This window comes from Lotus japonicus, chromosome 6, assembly GCF_012489685.1.
Source record: "Lotus japonicus ecotype B-129 chromosome 6, LjGifu_v1.2".
NCBI lineage: Eukaryota > Viridiplantae > Streptophyta > Magnoliopsida > Fabales > Fabaceae > Lotus > Lotus japonicus.
The window spans coordinates 63,387,409-63,402,466 of NC_080046.1; the positions used below are offsets into that span (position 1 = coordinate 63,387,409).

General features: G+C 37.8%; 1 protein-coding gene across 3 annotated transcripts; it reads right to left on the minus strand.

Moving 5' to 3' along the window:
- Positions 1–4,729: 4,729 nt before the first annotated feature.
- LOC130722598 (receptor-like protein EIX2) lies at positions 4,730–14,992 on the minus strand. Of its 3 annotated transcripts, none has more exons than XR_009014029.1 (2): positions 13,736–14,992; positions 4,730–5,179 (listed from the first exon to the last, which is right to left on the minus strand). XR_009014029.1 is itself a non-coding variant. In XM_057573377.1 (2 exons), exon 2 carries the CDS (start codon positions 10,336–10,338, stop codon positions 7,402–7,404), a length of 2,937 nt encoding a protein of 978 aa, XP_057429360.1. In that variant the 5' UTR covers positions 10,339–10,575; positions 13,736–14,957; the 3' UTR covers positions 7,262–7,401. The 3 variants fall into 3 exon arrangements, 1 of the variants encoding a protein (XP_057429360.1); XR_009014028.1 differs by having other exon boundaries at positions 4,730–5,183; XM_057573377.1 differs by lacking the exon at positions 4,730–5,179 and adding an exon at positions 7,262–10,575 and having other exon boundaries at positions 13,736–14,957.
- Between the last annotated feature and the right edge of the window lie 66 nt (positions 14,993–15,058).

A 15,058-nucleotide genomic window follows, 5' to 3' on the forward strand; every position in this document is an offset into this window, starting at 1 on the left:
CTCATGATGATAATGAGTGGATTGGTGTCACTCCCCATTGTATTCAACGGTATGTACTCTTGGACATTTTGTCCCTTTCTCCTTAATGAATTATTCAGTTCCTTGTCAAAAAAAAGGCTAACAAATTCCTAGCCAAGATGAGAGGGACAACTATTGAAACAGGACCTCAAGACAAGACATGGGGCACTGGAGTCAAGCTCCAATACTAGCAAGGAAATCATCAACTTCATTTGCATCGCGATGGAATCACGGTCCAAGAGAAGATGCAGGTCAAGGAAATCTGAAGCTCGCTCATGAAACTAGTATCTATCATCAACTAAAGTATTCAATATTCACAATATCAAGCCAATCCACCTCACAATATCAAGGTAATATACAACCAATTTCAAGTCTTTGTTCATAATCATGACATATTACATCTTTACAAAAAATCTAAAAAAAACTAAACAAAACAGAACATGAACATTACTTGGAAAACCCTTTGATGTTTTGTGCAGGGATTTATAAAACTTGAAACCTAAAACATAAAATAGTAGAGTTCTGCAGTCACTGCCTTGAAGTCATGAATACTTTAACCAACTCTAAATCTCAAAATGCAGATGAGGTTGAAAGGATGCATGCAAATCAAACAGATGAATAGTATTTATACATGGAGAATAAACCATGAAGAATGTGAAAAGTTTCAACAACTCTCCTCCTCAATCCAATTATTGAATATTTTTCATTTTAGAATAAATTGAAATTATGAAGAAGAGTTTTGGAAAAAGAAAAGTTATAAAATCATTAAATTAGAAAAGATGTAACAATTAGAATAGTGAAAGATCAATACATTTTAAAGTCATAAAGTGTTCTCAAAGCATAGAAGAAATGGACGGATGATGAGAGGTTGCAATGGAATGAACGGCTGTGATTGCATCTTTAGAAAATAATGTGTATTTTTACTTAAATACCCATGTAAACAATTAGATTATAGTGAAATAAGTATTGAATGACAAAGTTGCCCTCAAGATTGCAAAAACTTCTCCTTTATATAGATTATTATTATTATAGATAGATTATAGATAGATAGATAGATAGATAGATAGATAGATAGATAGATAGATAGATAGATAGATAGATAGATTATAAATTATAGATTATAGATAGATATATTATAGATAGATTACAGATTATATAAGATAGATATATAGATAGATTATAGATAGATAGATTATAGATATGAATTATTAATTTTTTAAAAATCAAATTGATGGAGAATTAATTTAAGGATAATATGGAAGTAATTTTTTTTTTTAATATTGATTGGTTGAAGATATATAGTATAATATTTTTTTATATCTTTTTTTTGGAACGTATTTTTTTTTATATCTAAATAGTATAGTTAAAGTAAAAAATTTCCATAAAAAAAAGTAAAATTTTGAAAATTTAATGTTACCAATAAAGTAAAATATGGGCTCAAAAAAAATAAACGTTTTGTAGAGGAATTAGGGCAATTAGGGTAAACGTTGGTTCAAAGATAACTTGTTTTAGCAAGCCATTCCAAAATTAGGGTAACAGTAAACATATGATATATTTGACATGTCATTTCAGCTAGCTTATAACTTATTGACTAGCTTAAAGCTTATTTGACAAGCTTAAAAACTCTATAAAAGTGTTTGGTGAAGGAGCCTATTTCAGTAGGCATTAATGTGAAAATAAATTAATGTTAAATAAAAAAAAGAATTATACAAGTATGTCCTTTTATGTCATTTTACAATTTCAGCTTGTTCAACACCGAGTTTTACCAAACATTTTTGTTCCAATTACGTAGTTTTTCAGCTTTCAGTTAGCTTATCAGCTAGCTTTTTAGCTATCAGCTAGCTTTTCAGCTTTCAGCTAGCTTATCAGCTAGGCATGACAAACATAGCCATAGTAGAATCCCTTCGGCGAAACCGCCACCACCTTCGTAGTCCAATGTACCAACGTCCGGTGAGAAAATTCGAGAATGATCGTGATCGCGAGCGTGTAAGGAGAACTTCACGTCGGCGAAACCGCCACCACCTCCATTATTTGATACTAACATTGTATTACATAAATTTATTCACCAACCCACTTTTACATGCTAGAAATGTAAAAAAACAAACAACACAACGGTAAGGCTAACAAATTTCTAGCCAAGATGAGAGACGACTATTGAAACAGGATCTCAAGACAAGACATAGGGCCAGTGTTTTAAAACTCGGCTCGGTCATCGACTCGGTCGGGGTACTGAGTCACTGAGTCACTGGTCGGACCGGTGGGTCACTGGTTCGATTGCTCGACTCGGTGTATATTAAAAAATTATAAAAAATGTCAAATGCAATATAAAGTTAATATATAAATTCTAAAATGCGTCTCCAATCAATAACAGTCAGATGGTGCACTGGTAAGTTACTCTCCATATATCCTATGTGACCTGTCTTCAAACCCTCCTGGTTGCACTTTTAAACACAATATCACGTTTTTTGTTCAACTTTATCCCAAATGTTTCCAACTGGATAAAAAAAAACGATTTGAAGGGCCCAATTTGTTAAATAGTTAATAGTCAACCGAAAAATGGGCTTGTATATATGGCCCATCATCAACAAATTAATAAAAAAAAACATGAAATGGGTGACTCGCCGGTTTAATAAAAAACCGGCCGAGTCACCGGTTTAATTATTAAACCGGTCGGTTCAAACCGGTTCCAGCTGAGTGGTATGCACAACCGATCTAAGGTGAGGCTCGGACCGGTCAGGTCACCGAGTCCCGGTCCAACCGGTCGGACCGGCCGGTCCGAGCCGAGTCTTAAAACAGTGCATAGGGCACTGGAGTCAAGCTCCAATACTAGCAAGGAAATCATCAACTTCATTTGAATCGCGATGGAATCACGGTCCAAGAGAAGATGCAAGTCAAGGAAATCTGAAGCTCGCTCATGAAACTAGTATCTATCCTCAACTAAAGTATTTAATATTCACAATATCAAGGCAATCCACCTCACAATGTTCACAATATTAAGGATTTCAAGTCTTTGTTCATGAAATCATGACATATTACATCTTTACAAAAAATCTAAAAAAAACTAAACAAAACAGAACATGAACATTTCTTGGAAAACCCTTTGATGTTTTGTGCAGGGATTTACAAAACTTGAAATATCTTGCTTTTATGGTTTGTGTTTTTGGTTTCTTTACCTTGAACGCTCTCCTTTGCATTTTGTGTTTGTGATTTTGGTTTCTTTACCTTTCTGTGAACCCTCTTTTGCACTGCAGGTCAACTTATTCCGCATACCATTTCCAAACATTTCAACTTGTGCAAGAGGGTTTATCCCTAAATATAGGTTTATTCTATTATCCTTTCTTATCTTGTTGCCTTTAAATAACTATAAAACTCATGTGTCATAGTTATTTCACACAGATGTGAAAGCTAAAAAAGAGCCCGAGTCAATTTCGATTTTACAATATTTGGTGCAGAGCGGGATTAATATCGATGCTTCTATGACACAAGTTCATATCAATAGGTTTGTGTCATAGATTGTGCAACTTAAAGCTCTTGGGAGGATTATAGTATTTTAACAAATCATTTGTCTAAACTCAGGTAAACGAGTCCTTAAAGGACTTCTTGGTTGTTTTGCCTTTTTCCAAGCAATCACCCCAAGACAGTTTGCCTTTGGAGGTCTCACAACCAAAACTGTGAGCGGTTTAATGTAAGCTATTTTTATTTTTTACATAACTTGTAATATCTTGCTTTTATGTTTGATTTTTGGAGCTGAATTAGTTCCTTTTTTGAATTATTTACGTTCCTTCGTGGTCCTGATGATATCGTATCTGTTTCTACACATTGGACTCAGAAATATGGTATTAATTTGTAATATAGCCATTTGTCGGGAATTCAGATGGGCAATAAGCCTAAGTTAAAGCCCCAGTACTGCCCTTTAGAGGTCTGTTTAGACTTTAGACATTGTTTTTTTTTGCTTGCATGAATTATTTCCTAACTACTTTTTCCTTTCCAGTTATGTAAGGTTCTTATTGAACCCTCGGATTGCTTCCAAGAGGATAGGAGATATAAATGAGGTATTTCTATTTGTATTCAGCAGTGTTTATTGTTAGGTGTATTATATATCTATACCTGGCCATTTCGGTTGTCTATTAAATAAAATACGTGGCAAATTGTTAAAAAAAGAAAGTTCAATGAGGATATGGTTCTACAACATTTCAACATGATTGTAAAGGACCAACCTACAGAGATAGATGCTTGTGTACTTTTTCCGCCTTTGGTACGCATATTTTTTTAGGTTTAAGCTAAAGAGCCTTGCTATATACTTTCTTTTTGTCTTTTTTATTTTCCTTCTGCAACTGATGACCATCATGATAGACATACGGTGATACTCTGAATGCATACATTTTACTGTAGTGCATACCTTTTGCTTTACTGATTCTTTTGTTTTGTATAGAGTGACACTTGCTTGTGATTTGACAGTTTGGGGTTGCTTGAATCTTTCTACATTAAAAAGCCAGAAAATAAGTTGGTTCTGTAAAAAATTACTAGCAACTTGCCGCAAAATAGGAATGGTAGAGTTTCAACCTTTAAATATAGTGTTATATCCTACGTTCTAACATACTTTTACATATGATTTTAAATTGTTTGCTAGACCAACAATCAGTTTGATGAAGTGGTGATACAGTATGCACCTTCCAAGATAAAGACTGCGATTCAAGAGATTGAGAAACAATTTGTGATTGTAATTCTTCCAGAATTCAACAATGGCTGCAATGCCATTTACAATAAGTTATTGTTATTGCTAGCTTAATTCTATCAATTATTTTCTAATTTATATTAGAGATAATCTATTCCATCTTCGTTGCTTTTCTTTTCTTTTTTCTGGCAAGAGAAGTTAAGCTTTTATGCGAGACCAACTTAGGGCTAATGACACAATGCAGTCAGCCTGAAAAGGATAAGCATCATCATAAAAGTTATTTGGAGAGTGTTGCATTGAAGATAAATGTCAAGGTAAATGTTATTTTCCTTCTGCAGCTTCAATCTGATGACCGTCATGATAGACATACGGTGATACTCTGAATGCATACCTTTTACTGTAGTGCATACCTTTTGCTTTATTGATTCTTTTGTTTTGTATAGAGTGGCACTTGCTGGTGATTTGACAGTTTGGGGCTGCTTGAATCTTTCTACATTAAAAAGCCAGAAAATAAGTTGGTTCTGTAAAAAATGACTAGCAACTTGCCGCAAAATAGGAATGGTAGAGTTTCAACCTTTAAATATAGTGTTATATCCTACGTTCTAACATAATTTTACATATAATTTTAAATTGTTTGCTAGACCAACAATCAGTTTGATGAAGTGGTGATACAGTATGCACCTTCCAAGATAAAGGCTGCGATTCAAGAGATTGAGAAACAATTTGTGATTGGAATTCTTCCAGAATTCAACAATGGCTGCAATGTCATTTACAATAAGTTATTGTTATTGCTAGCTTAATTCTATCAGATAGTCTTGCAAACAAGCACGAACTGGGTCTAAGTTGGCAAACGCAATGGTTATCACTCTGAATCAAAAGATAAGGATCTCATCTCTTAAAATTACTACCAAAACATTAAGAGTTATTCAGATAAAGAGAATCAACCATCAATGTATAAATCCTGCGTATAAATATGGCATCATCCGCGATAATTAAGGCATATACAAATTTTCTAATCACCTAAACTGATTTAAGTGTCGAAACCTTTTTTTACATGTGACCCCCATAGTTCAAGAAAGGCTGAAAACTATTTGGATCATCCCCGATTACTATCCACACCATCCCCATTTGAGTAAAAATACAATTATACCCCCAATATTAAAAAAAAACCGAATCAATTAAAAAAAACACTACTCCCCCTACCATCTCCCTCTCTCATTCTCACGGTTTCTCTATTTTTCTCTCAAATATCCCAAATCAAAATAAAAACTCTAGCCACCACCCTAGCCTCTGAAGATTCACGAAGAAGGAGAAGGAAGGAAGGAGGAAGAAGGTGCTTAAAGAGTAAGGAGAAGGAAGGAGAAAGAAGAAGCAAAGGAACAAGAAAGAGGAAGAATGAGAAGTCAAACATAAAAAAAGGGTTAGTTCATGCTCATAATTTTCGTTTGCCTCTGTTAATTTTCGTTTGCAATTGTTGAATCTTGTCACGCTTTTGAACTACTGTCAACTTCCTCACTTCCCGATCTGGTTCAATCCGCAATTTAAATTGTGGTAGCTTCATGCTTACCGCACTTTAAATTGCGGTAGTGATATTCATTGTCTTTCCCTTGCTTCCCGATGTGGTTGATTGAATGTTTGATCGGCAATTTAAATTGCGGTAGGTTTATTCTTACCGCAATTGGTAATGATAGTAGCTGAGATGACGGGTAACCAACATATTATAATAATTTAAAAAAAGACACCTGAGTGTAATGAAATTGCATCAAGTCCTCCACCGGTGTGTATGCAGTTAAACTTCACCTATATCTGACCACGCCGCCGCCGATGCCCGAGTTCCGGTGGCGTCCTGATTCCGGTCAAAGTACCTCATCTCTCCTCACTCCATTCCAATTTTCTCTTCACCTCACATCGTTAAAACCCAATCCTCCTTCTTCTTTCTCTGTGCATCAAATTGGAGGAAGGAAACTTGAGAATTGAGACCATAAAATAGGGTCAAAATCAATTTTCAGGGTTTAGGGTTTTCTGCAACAACCCCAACACCGGTGCTTGTCGTAATGGCCTCCAACGAAACCATCGCCAGTCTCTGAAGTAACTATTGTTGAGATGCTTGATGGAGGAAGAAGAGAAGGAAGCACATGAAGCTGCATTTGCAGTGGATCAAATGCAGGAATTGGAAGTTACCCCTGCATCAGCATCTAATTATTCTTAGTGATCTTTCTTTGCATTCCATTGTTCGCTATGAGGTAGCCTTTTATTTCTTATGTCATCCCTATTTGTTGTTGTTGTTGTTTTTTTTTCTTCAGATTTTCAAGTTTGCTACCAATTAATTGCTTAGATAGATGAAGAACTAGGTGCTATTCAAATGATAATTTCACTCACTCTGTTATAGCTAGTTTTGCAGTATCAATAAATTTTGAGGATCATTTTTTACAACTTTTATAGCATCCAATATGGTTGATAAATATGTTACTAGATAGAGCCTTCACCATCACCTTGTTTTATTTTATCTTAGAGATTAAATGCCGCCTTCTCTATCCGACAATTCATTGTAGATGCGTACCAAAAAACTGCACAACCATAGGACTACTTTATTCACATATAACATGCACGAACTCAAGCTACAAACACAAGATAAGTATGATCACAATCAACTTCGAAGTTCAAACAACAACACACACAAGAAATAAATATAACAATTGACTGTGGCCTTAGTTTCTTTCCCATCCAAACCTGCGTTTTGCACGTGCTAAATTGACTGCGATGAAGACCAGAAGTTTGTCTATCATCTCAAATACAAACTTGAAATATGCATGTCTCCAAGATCTCTTCAACACCAAGCTGCCACACACAGCCCAGAAGCCTGTAATGTACCCAATAGCTATGCTTGTATATAACCACAACCTTTCAGTCTTGTCATTATCTTCATCAGGTGCTGCATCTTCATGCTTTCTTTCATGCTCTCCATTTTCAGGAAGTGATGATGAGCAATCATTTGGCAATGGATCCCCACAAAGCTCTGGGTTGCCTGCATAAATTGATGGATCAGGGAAGGTCCCAAACTGATTACCAACTGGAATTTGACCCGAAAGGTTGTTGTATGACATGTTCAAATGGCTCAAGAAAGTCATGGAAGCCATGCTTGGAGGGATTGGACCCAAAAGACGGTTGTGTGAAAGGTCAAGACTTTCCAAACCTTTTAATGATCCCATGCTGTCCGGTATGTTCCCAGTTAGCTGATTCCAGGACAAGTTCAGGGCCCCCAAGTGTAATAACTGTGTTATATTCTCTGGTATCTCACCCAAAAAATTATTATTAGACAGATCAATGATGGACTGCACCGGCATTTGGTTCAAGTATTCATATATTCTTCCTTTCAAGACCAACTTTATGTGCCTTGTATACGGTACATAGCCAGAAAAGGTGAATGAATATATCAAATAAACAAAGTAAGTGCTGAAACCGTGTGCGTTACCCAAACATGTTGGAATAAATCCGGATAGATTGTTTTCCGCAAGATCCAACAAATGGAGAAGCGGTAGACGACATAGCTCTTCAGGAATGCTTCCTGTGAGTTTGTTGCCTCGTAATAGTAACTCTGCTAGTACAGGAAGGTTTTTTGTGATCTCATTTGGCATAGACCCAAAAAGCCTGTTGTTTCCTAGTGAGAGAGTTTTCAGACTAGTACAGTTTTGGAAAGCCGAAGACAATTCCACTGAGAGATTATTATTGCTCAATTCTAGGATAACAAGGGAAGGCAGTGAGCATATTGAAGTTGGAATTCCACCTGACAAACTATTGTTGGATAGATCAATGACTTGTAACCTCTGCAAACCCATCCAAAACACACGGATTTCTCCGGTTAAATAGTTGTTGGATAGATCAAGATAACTCAAATTTTGAATCCTATTTATGGATAGTGGAATGTTCCCATTCATGCGGTTATTTGAGAGATCCAATTCGGCCAAATGCGGCATCTTTTCACCGATATTGGCTGGTACTGTCCCGGACAGCAAGTTGTTCCTTAAATAGAGAGCACGCAGCCCAGACCAAAGTGGGATTGAGCCCCTCAATTCGTTGAAAGAAAAGTCAACCATAGGTGAATTTGAGGAAGAGAAGTTCATCTCTTTGGGAAGGTAACCACTTATTTTGTTGTGAGAAAGATCTAGCTGCGAAATTTTGGAGGATATGTTGTAAAGCCAATGGGGTATCTCCCCAGAAATTCCAGCATTTTCTAGGGTTAAATCATTCAAGGATATTTGGTTTCTGAGCCAGTTGGGAAATTTAGGGCCAACATGACACCCCCGAACTTTAACACTATACAAGTACTTAAAAGGCGGAACCCAATCATGTGTCAATTTCAAAGCTAACGAGTTATTTTTGGATGACACAGAGAAACTGAATAGGTTTGTGAGATTTTGGAAATGGATATCTGACATTGTACCTTCCCAATAATTCTGGAGTAGATTTAGAGAAGACAACCGGGTTAATTGACCAATACCTTCAGGAACTTTCCCACTTACCATGCTGCCTTCCAAATTCGGAGAATCTAGACTCGATAAGTTTCCTATAGATTCTGTTAGAGGACCTGAGAATGAGTTGCTTGATAGATCAAGATAGGATATACTGTTAAACTGTCCTAAAGAATGGGGCAGTTTCCCAGTGAGTTTATTAGAACTCAAGTCTAACCACTCTAGACTTCGGTTGCTGCAAGATAAGGCCTCAAAAAATTCAGTTATATCACCAGTGAGATAATCATTCTTTCGTAGACTTAGAGACTGAAGCTTGCAGAGATTCCATCTCCCAAGCATTGAAGGAAGGGGACCTCCTAGGGATGAAGAAGGAAGACGAAGTTCTGTGAGGGTACTCATATTGAACAACCAAGAAGGTATTGAGGAATAAAAAGGATTTCCAGAGAGTTCTAGCACAGAAAGTGATGTAATATTTGAGAATGGAAAAGATGGAGGGAGACCACGGAGATTGCAAGAGGGCACATGCAACTCTAGCAGGGATGGGATCATGTTCACAGCTTGAAACAATTCATGGGGTGTGCTGGTGATGTTAACAGAATCCATACGAAGATATTGAAGTGAAGACAGAGCACTGAGCCAGCTTGAATCTCTGACCCAAATTTCTCGAAATATGGTAGAGATATCAAGATACAGCAAATTTGACAAATTGCCAAGATGAGAAGGGACCTTTCCAGAAAAGTTTGCACTGGACAGGTCAAGGTAACGTAACGAATTGAGGAACCCTATAAATTTTGGAATGGGGATCCCTTGGAAGTTATTAAAACTTAGGTCCAAGTGACTCAGATGTTTTAAGTAAGTCAATGAAGGACTTATCTTACCGGTTAAGGGAGACCATGCCATTATATTTGTGCAGACATGTGTGTTCTGGAGATCAAGCTTTAGAACATGACCAGTTTGATTGTCACATTCTATACCCGTCCAATTACAGCATTCTTTCCCAACCCATGAAGAAACGCAATTGGTAGGATCCTTGAGATCTTTTCTTATTTTAAGGAGGGCCACTCTTTCTTCCTCAATGCAAAGAGTGCTAACATTCAGACTGATAACTAGGAAGGGAGTTGATACAAAAAGAAAGAGAATAAGAAAATATCCAAAGACAACTTTTGTGTTTGCCATAATCGTCTATCAGATGGTTTCACATTCATTTGTATGAGCTTCTGATGAATAGAGATATATATATATAGAGAACAGAATGAGTAGGAATTTCTTGAGTCTTTCTTTCTGCCCTTTGTTTTTGCGCAGCAAAGTCACATTAATGATCTTTTTATATCGATAAGAAAATATTGTGAAACTATCAGTGAATGTCTTCTGCGAAGTTCACTCCCTATATGTCTGCCTAGGTTCCTGCTTATGCTGTAGACCCGTTGAAATACAATAGTGAGATAATACAAGTGATCATCATGGTAAGAGATAATGCAAAAAAACAAAATAAAATAAATCCTGATATAACTTCCAGAACCAAAATGTTTGTTTTGTTAAGGCTTAATACATACAAAGGCCCCTGAAATTGTTCCCAACATTAAAATAGGTCCCTAAATTTTTTTTTTCCGATTCCCGGTCCCTATGAAAAAATTTTTGGTCCAAATAAGTCCCTGCGTGTGTTTTAAGCTTATGTGGCAATTGTCTATCTCATTCACAATATACACGTATGCATTTATAATTTTTTTAAATCTGTTAATGAATTATTATAATTAAAAAACACTAATATTTATCACTAATCCTAATTCCCCCCCTTTAACCCTAATCCCTAACACTTGAATTGTAATCAAAATCAAACCTAAGATAGAAAGGGGGAGAGGAAGAACACGAGTGAGAGGGAAGAACACGAGTGAGAAAGAAGAACACAATTGAGAGATTTCCAGAACCTACCGTGAACCATCCACCGATCGTGAACCATCTCCGTCGAGCGATTTCGTCGAAGGGGAGAGGAAGCTACTCCATCGACCTTGCGATTTCGTCGAAGGTATGTCGCATTTCAAAAGTTAGGTTAAATGTTTTGGGTTATTGATGTTGGAGCCTTGATGTTGCTGGCTGATTCGTGTTTGTTAAGCCCTAAACTTTGCGATTTTGTTGATTTGTTGCTGCTATTGTTGGGTATTTGTTGTGTATTTGTTGTTCAAGGCTGAGGGTTTTTGTAAAACATCACCTTTCCTTGAGTTGTAGCTGCTAGGGTTTTTGTTTTTTTCCCTTTGCTTAATGATGCTGTTATTGTAGTTCAATGATGATGATGATGCTGTTGTTGGTATTACAGGAATGGAACCACTCTATTTCGACATTAACTTCCACCACAAGGGGCGGTTTTCAGGCACACCATTGGAGTATGTTGGAGGTGAGATATGTGAAGTTCCTCGAGTGGACTTGGATCTGTTTTCCTTCTTCTGTGTCAGAGACCTTGTGAGGGGTTTTCTTGGATATGCTGATGATCATTACAAGCTATGGTAGAAAAGGGCAGAAGAATCCTTTGATCTTCATATCAAGCAAATATGCTTGGACAAGGATGCTATGGAAGTTTCAGGGTATGTTCAGTCTGGTGCAAGACAAGTGGAGATCTACCTTGAACATACTGTGGAGCTGCCAGTGGAAGAAGAAGCTGTTGAAGAGGTACAACAGTCATTGGATGCAAATAATAAAGGAAAACAAGTTATGGAAGATAAGTCTGACTCTACTTCCTACTATGAGTCTGACTCTCGCATTTCATGGTCCAGTCCTAGTGCCTCTAATTTCACAGATAGTGAAAATGAAAGAATAAAGGAACTACCTAATGATGGTTTTGAAGATGATGATGAGCCAAACAATAATGCTATTGTGGACCAACCTGAAACTGGAAGAAGAGAGAAACTGCCTTCAAGGAGGAACATACAGAGGGTCTTGGCATTGTGTGAAGGTGAGAATGAGCCAGGGGATTCAGCAGGGGATGAGCATAATTTGGACCAAGATTATTACAGTGATGAGTTGGTTAGTGACCTCTCATCTGGTGAAGAAGATAATGGGAGGAGGGTCAGGAGGTATGTTAGGTTCAAGAAGGAAGATTTAACTGCAGACTATGAGTTCAAGTTGGGGATGGAATTTTCTTCTACCACAGAATTCAAGGATGCAATACATAAGCACTCAGTTTTGAATGGAAAGCAAGTAAAGTTCAAGAAGAATGACACGGACAGGGTCAGGTATGGTTGCAAAGACAAAGATTGTGGATTTCTTGTCTACTGTGCCAAGATTCGAGGGCTTTCAACTTACAGAATTAAGACACTGATTCCACAGCATACTTGTGGAAGAAGCTACAATAACAAGAATGCAGGTGCTAAGTTCATTGCAGAATGTATTGAAGATAGAGTGAAAAACAGTGGAGGAGATATTGCTGTGAAGGATGTCATGAATGTAATGAAGTCCCAGCACTCTATTGGTGTTACTTGGGGAACTGCTAGGAATGCAAGGAAAATAGCCAAGGAAAGAGTTGAGGGAGATGCAGTTAAACAGTACACTCTGCTGAGGGCTTATGCTGCTGAGTTAATGAGGGTGAATCACAAAAATACTGCTGCCCTAGTATGCAAATTTGTTCCAGAGACACTTCAACCCAGATTTGGGTCCTTTTATATGTGTTTAGAGGGCTGCAAAACTGCATTTACAACTGCCTGTAGACCATTCATTGGGGTTGATGGTTGTCACCTCAAAACAAAGTATGGTGGAATTCTGTTGATAGCTGTGGGAAGGGACCCAAATGACCAGTACTTCCCACTGGCATTTGCAGTGGTGGAGTCTGAATGTAAGGAGTCCTGGAGGTGGTTTCTGCACAAGCTGCTAAGGGACATTGGTGATAAAAGATGGGTTTTTATAAGTGACAAGCAAAAGGTAAATTGCTCTTTGTCTCATTTACTTTGTACTCTTTTCTGTTCTGGAAACACTTAATCTGATCATTCACTCATTTACTTTGTTTTTTCTGCTAGGGATTGTTACAAGTGTTTGATGAAGAGCTCCCTGGTGTTGAGCATCGTTTTTGTGTCAGGCATCTATACAGCAACTTCAAGAAGAAGTTTGGTGGGGGTACTGAGATCAGGGATGTGCTAATGTGGGCTTCAAAGGCAACATACAAAGCACTTTGGGAAGAGAAGATGCAAGAGATCAAAGACATGAATGTAGATGCATACAATTGGCTTCATGCAATCCCCACAAAATATTGGTGTAAGCATGCATTCAGTCCTTACCCTAAGTGTGATGTTACTATGAATAACTTAGCTGAGGCATTTAATAGTACAATTTTAGTGGCTAGGGATAAACCTATTATTACCATGCTTGAGTGGATTAGAAAGTATCTCATGACTAGGTTTGCAAACTTAAATGAAAAAAGTAAAAGGTGGAAGGGGAATGTTATGCCAAAACCTAGGAGAAGGTTGGATAGGGAGATCAAACATTGTGGGGATTGGCAACCTTTTGCTGTGGGTAAGGGGATATTTGAAGTTGAGCATACTAAATATGAAATTCAGAAGTTTGTTGTAGATCTAGGCAAACAAACATGTACCTGCAATTTCTGGGAATTAGTTGGAATTCCTTGTAGACATGTTGTAGCTTGTATCTGTGATCGTGGTTTGAAGCCTGAGGACTATGTCCATTGGTATTATACAAGGGAAGCATATGATGCATGCTATGGGAATATGATATCACCCATCAATGGAGAAAAAATGTGGCCAAAACAAAGTGAGGAACCAATTCTACCTCCTGAATTTAAAAGAGGGCCTGGTAGGCCTAAGAAATTGAGGAGGAGGGAGCCTGATGAAGCAAACCCTACAAAACTTCCTAGAGGAGGATCTTCCTACACATGCAGCAGATGCCACCAAAAAGGGCACAATCAAAGAAAGTGCCATCTGCCAAAACCACCAACCCCTGGGAACACTGATGAGGAGCCTGAGGAAAATGATGTTGTGGACCTATCCCAGGTAATGAATACACATTTGTTTCCTTCAATTCAATACCAAAACACATAACTAATCTGATTATGTTTTTTTGCAGGTGTTTGGTATTAACGTTGATGCAAGTGGTAATGAAGCCACTACTGCTGGAGCTGCTGTAACTGGAGTGAGTGCTGAAGGCACAGCTGCTGCAATGTCATCATCCCAACCAGCTAGAACTACAAGAGCCAAAGCTACACCTGAAGCTAGAGTTTCCTCTTCACAACCAGCACCAACATCTGCTGCAAAACCAAAAGCACCCCCTAAAGCTACTTCTAAACCACCCCCCCAAATCTACTGCAGCAAAAGCTACATCTTCCAAACCACCCCCCAAAGCCACTGCACCAAAAAAAGCTACATCACAGCCACAACAAGCACCAACAAAACCACCACAGCCACCAAAAGCTACACCACAACCTCCAAAAGCATCTTCTCAGCCACCACCAACAAAACCACCCCAGCCACCAAAAGCAACTGCAAAACAGCCACCAAAAGCAGCAGCACCAACCAACACAAGATCTGCTGCTAAGTCTGCCCAAGGAGGAAGAAAGAGAGCTCGAGACAATGAGATTGGGCACTGGATTCCCACTGGATCGACAATTGGAGGAGGGAGAGCCAAAGCAGTTGGCAGTGAAGGACAAGGAAACAAGAGGAAAATGTCAAAGAAATAGGAAGGGAATCTTGCACATGGAACTACTGCAGCACCACTTGCTTTTTGTAATAGTATTAGTGGGGATTTGGACTTACTTTAGTACATGGGGGACCACTTAATTTTAAAGTTTGTAATGGGCATGGCCCTAATGACAATTGTTTTTTATGTTGCTACTTTCTATGTGCTGATGCTACTTATTTAAGTTTGTAATGGGCATGGCCCTAATGACAATTATGTTTGTTTA

Bases quoted from the DNA above. Each gene is read 5' to 3' on its own strand.
- LOC130722598 (XM_057573377.1), bottom strand. From the start codon at position 10,338: ATGGCAAACACAAAAGTTGTCTTTGGATATTTTCTTATTCTCTTTCTT.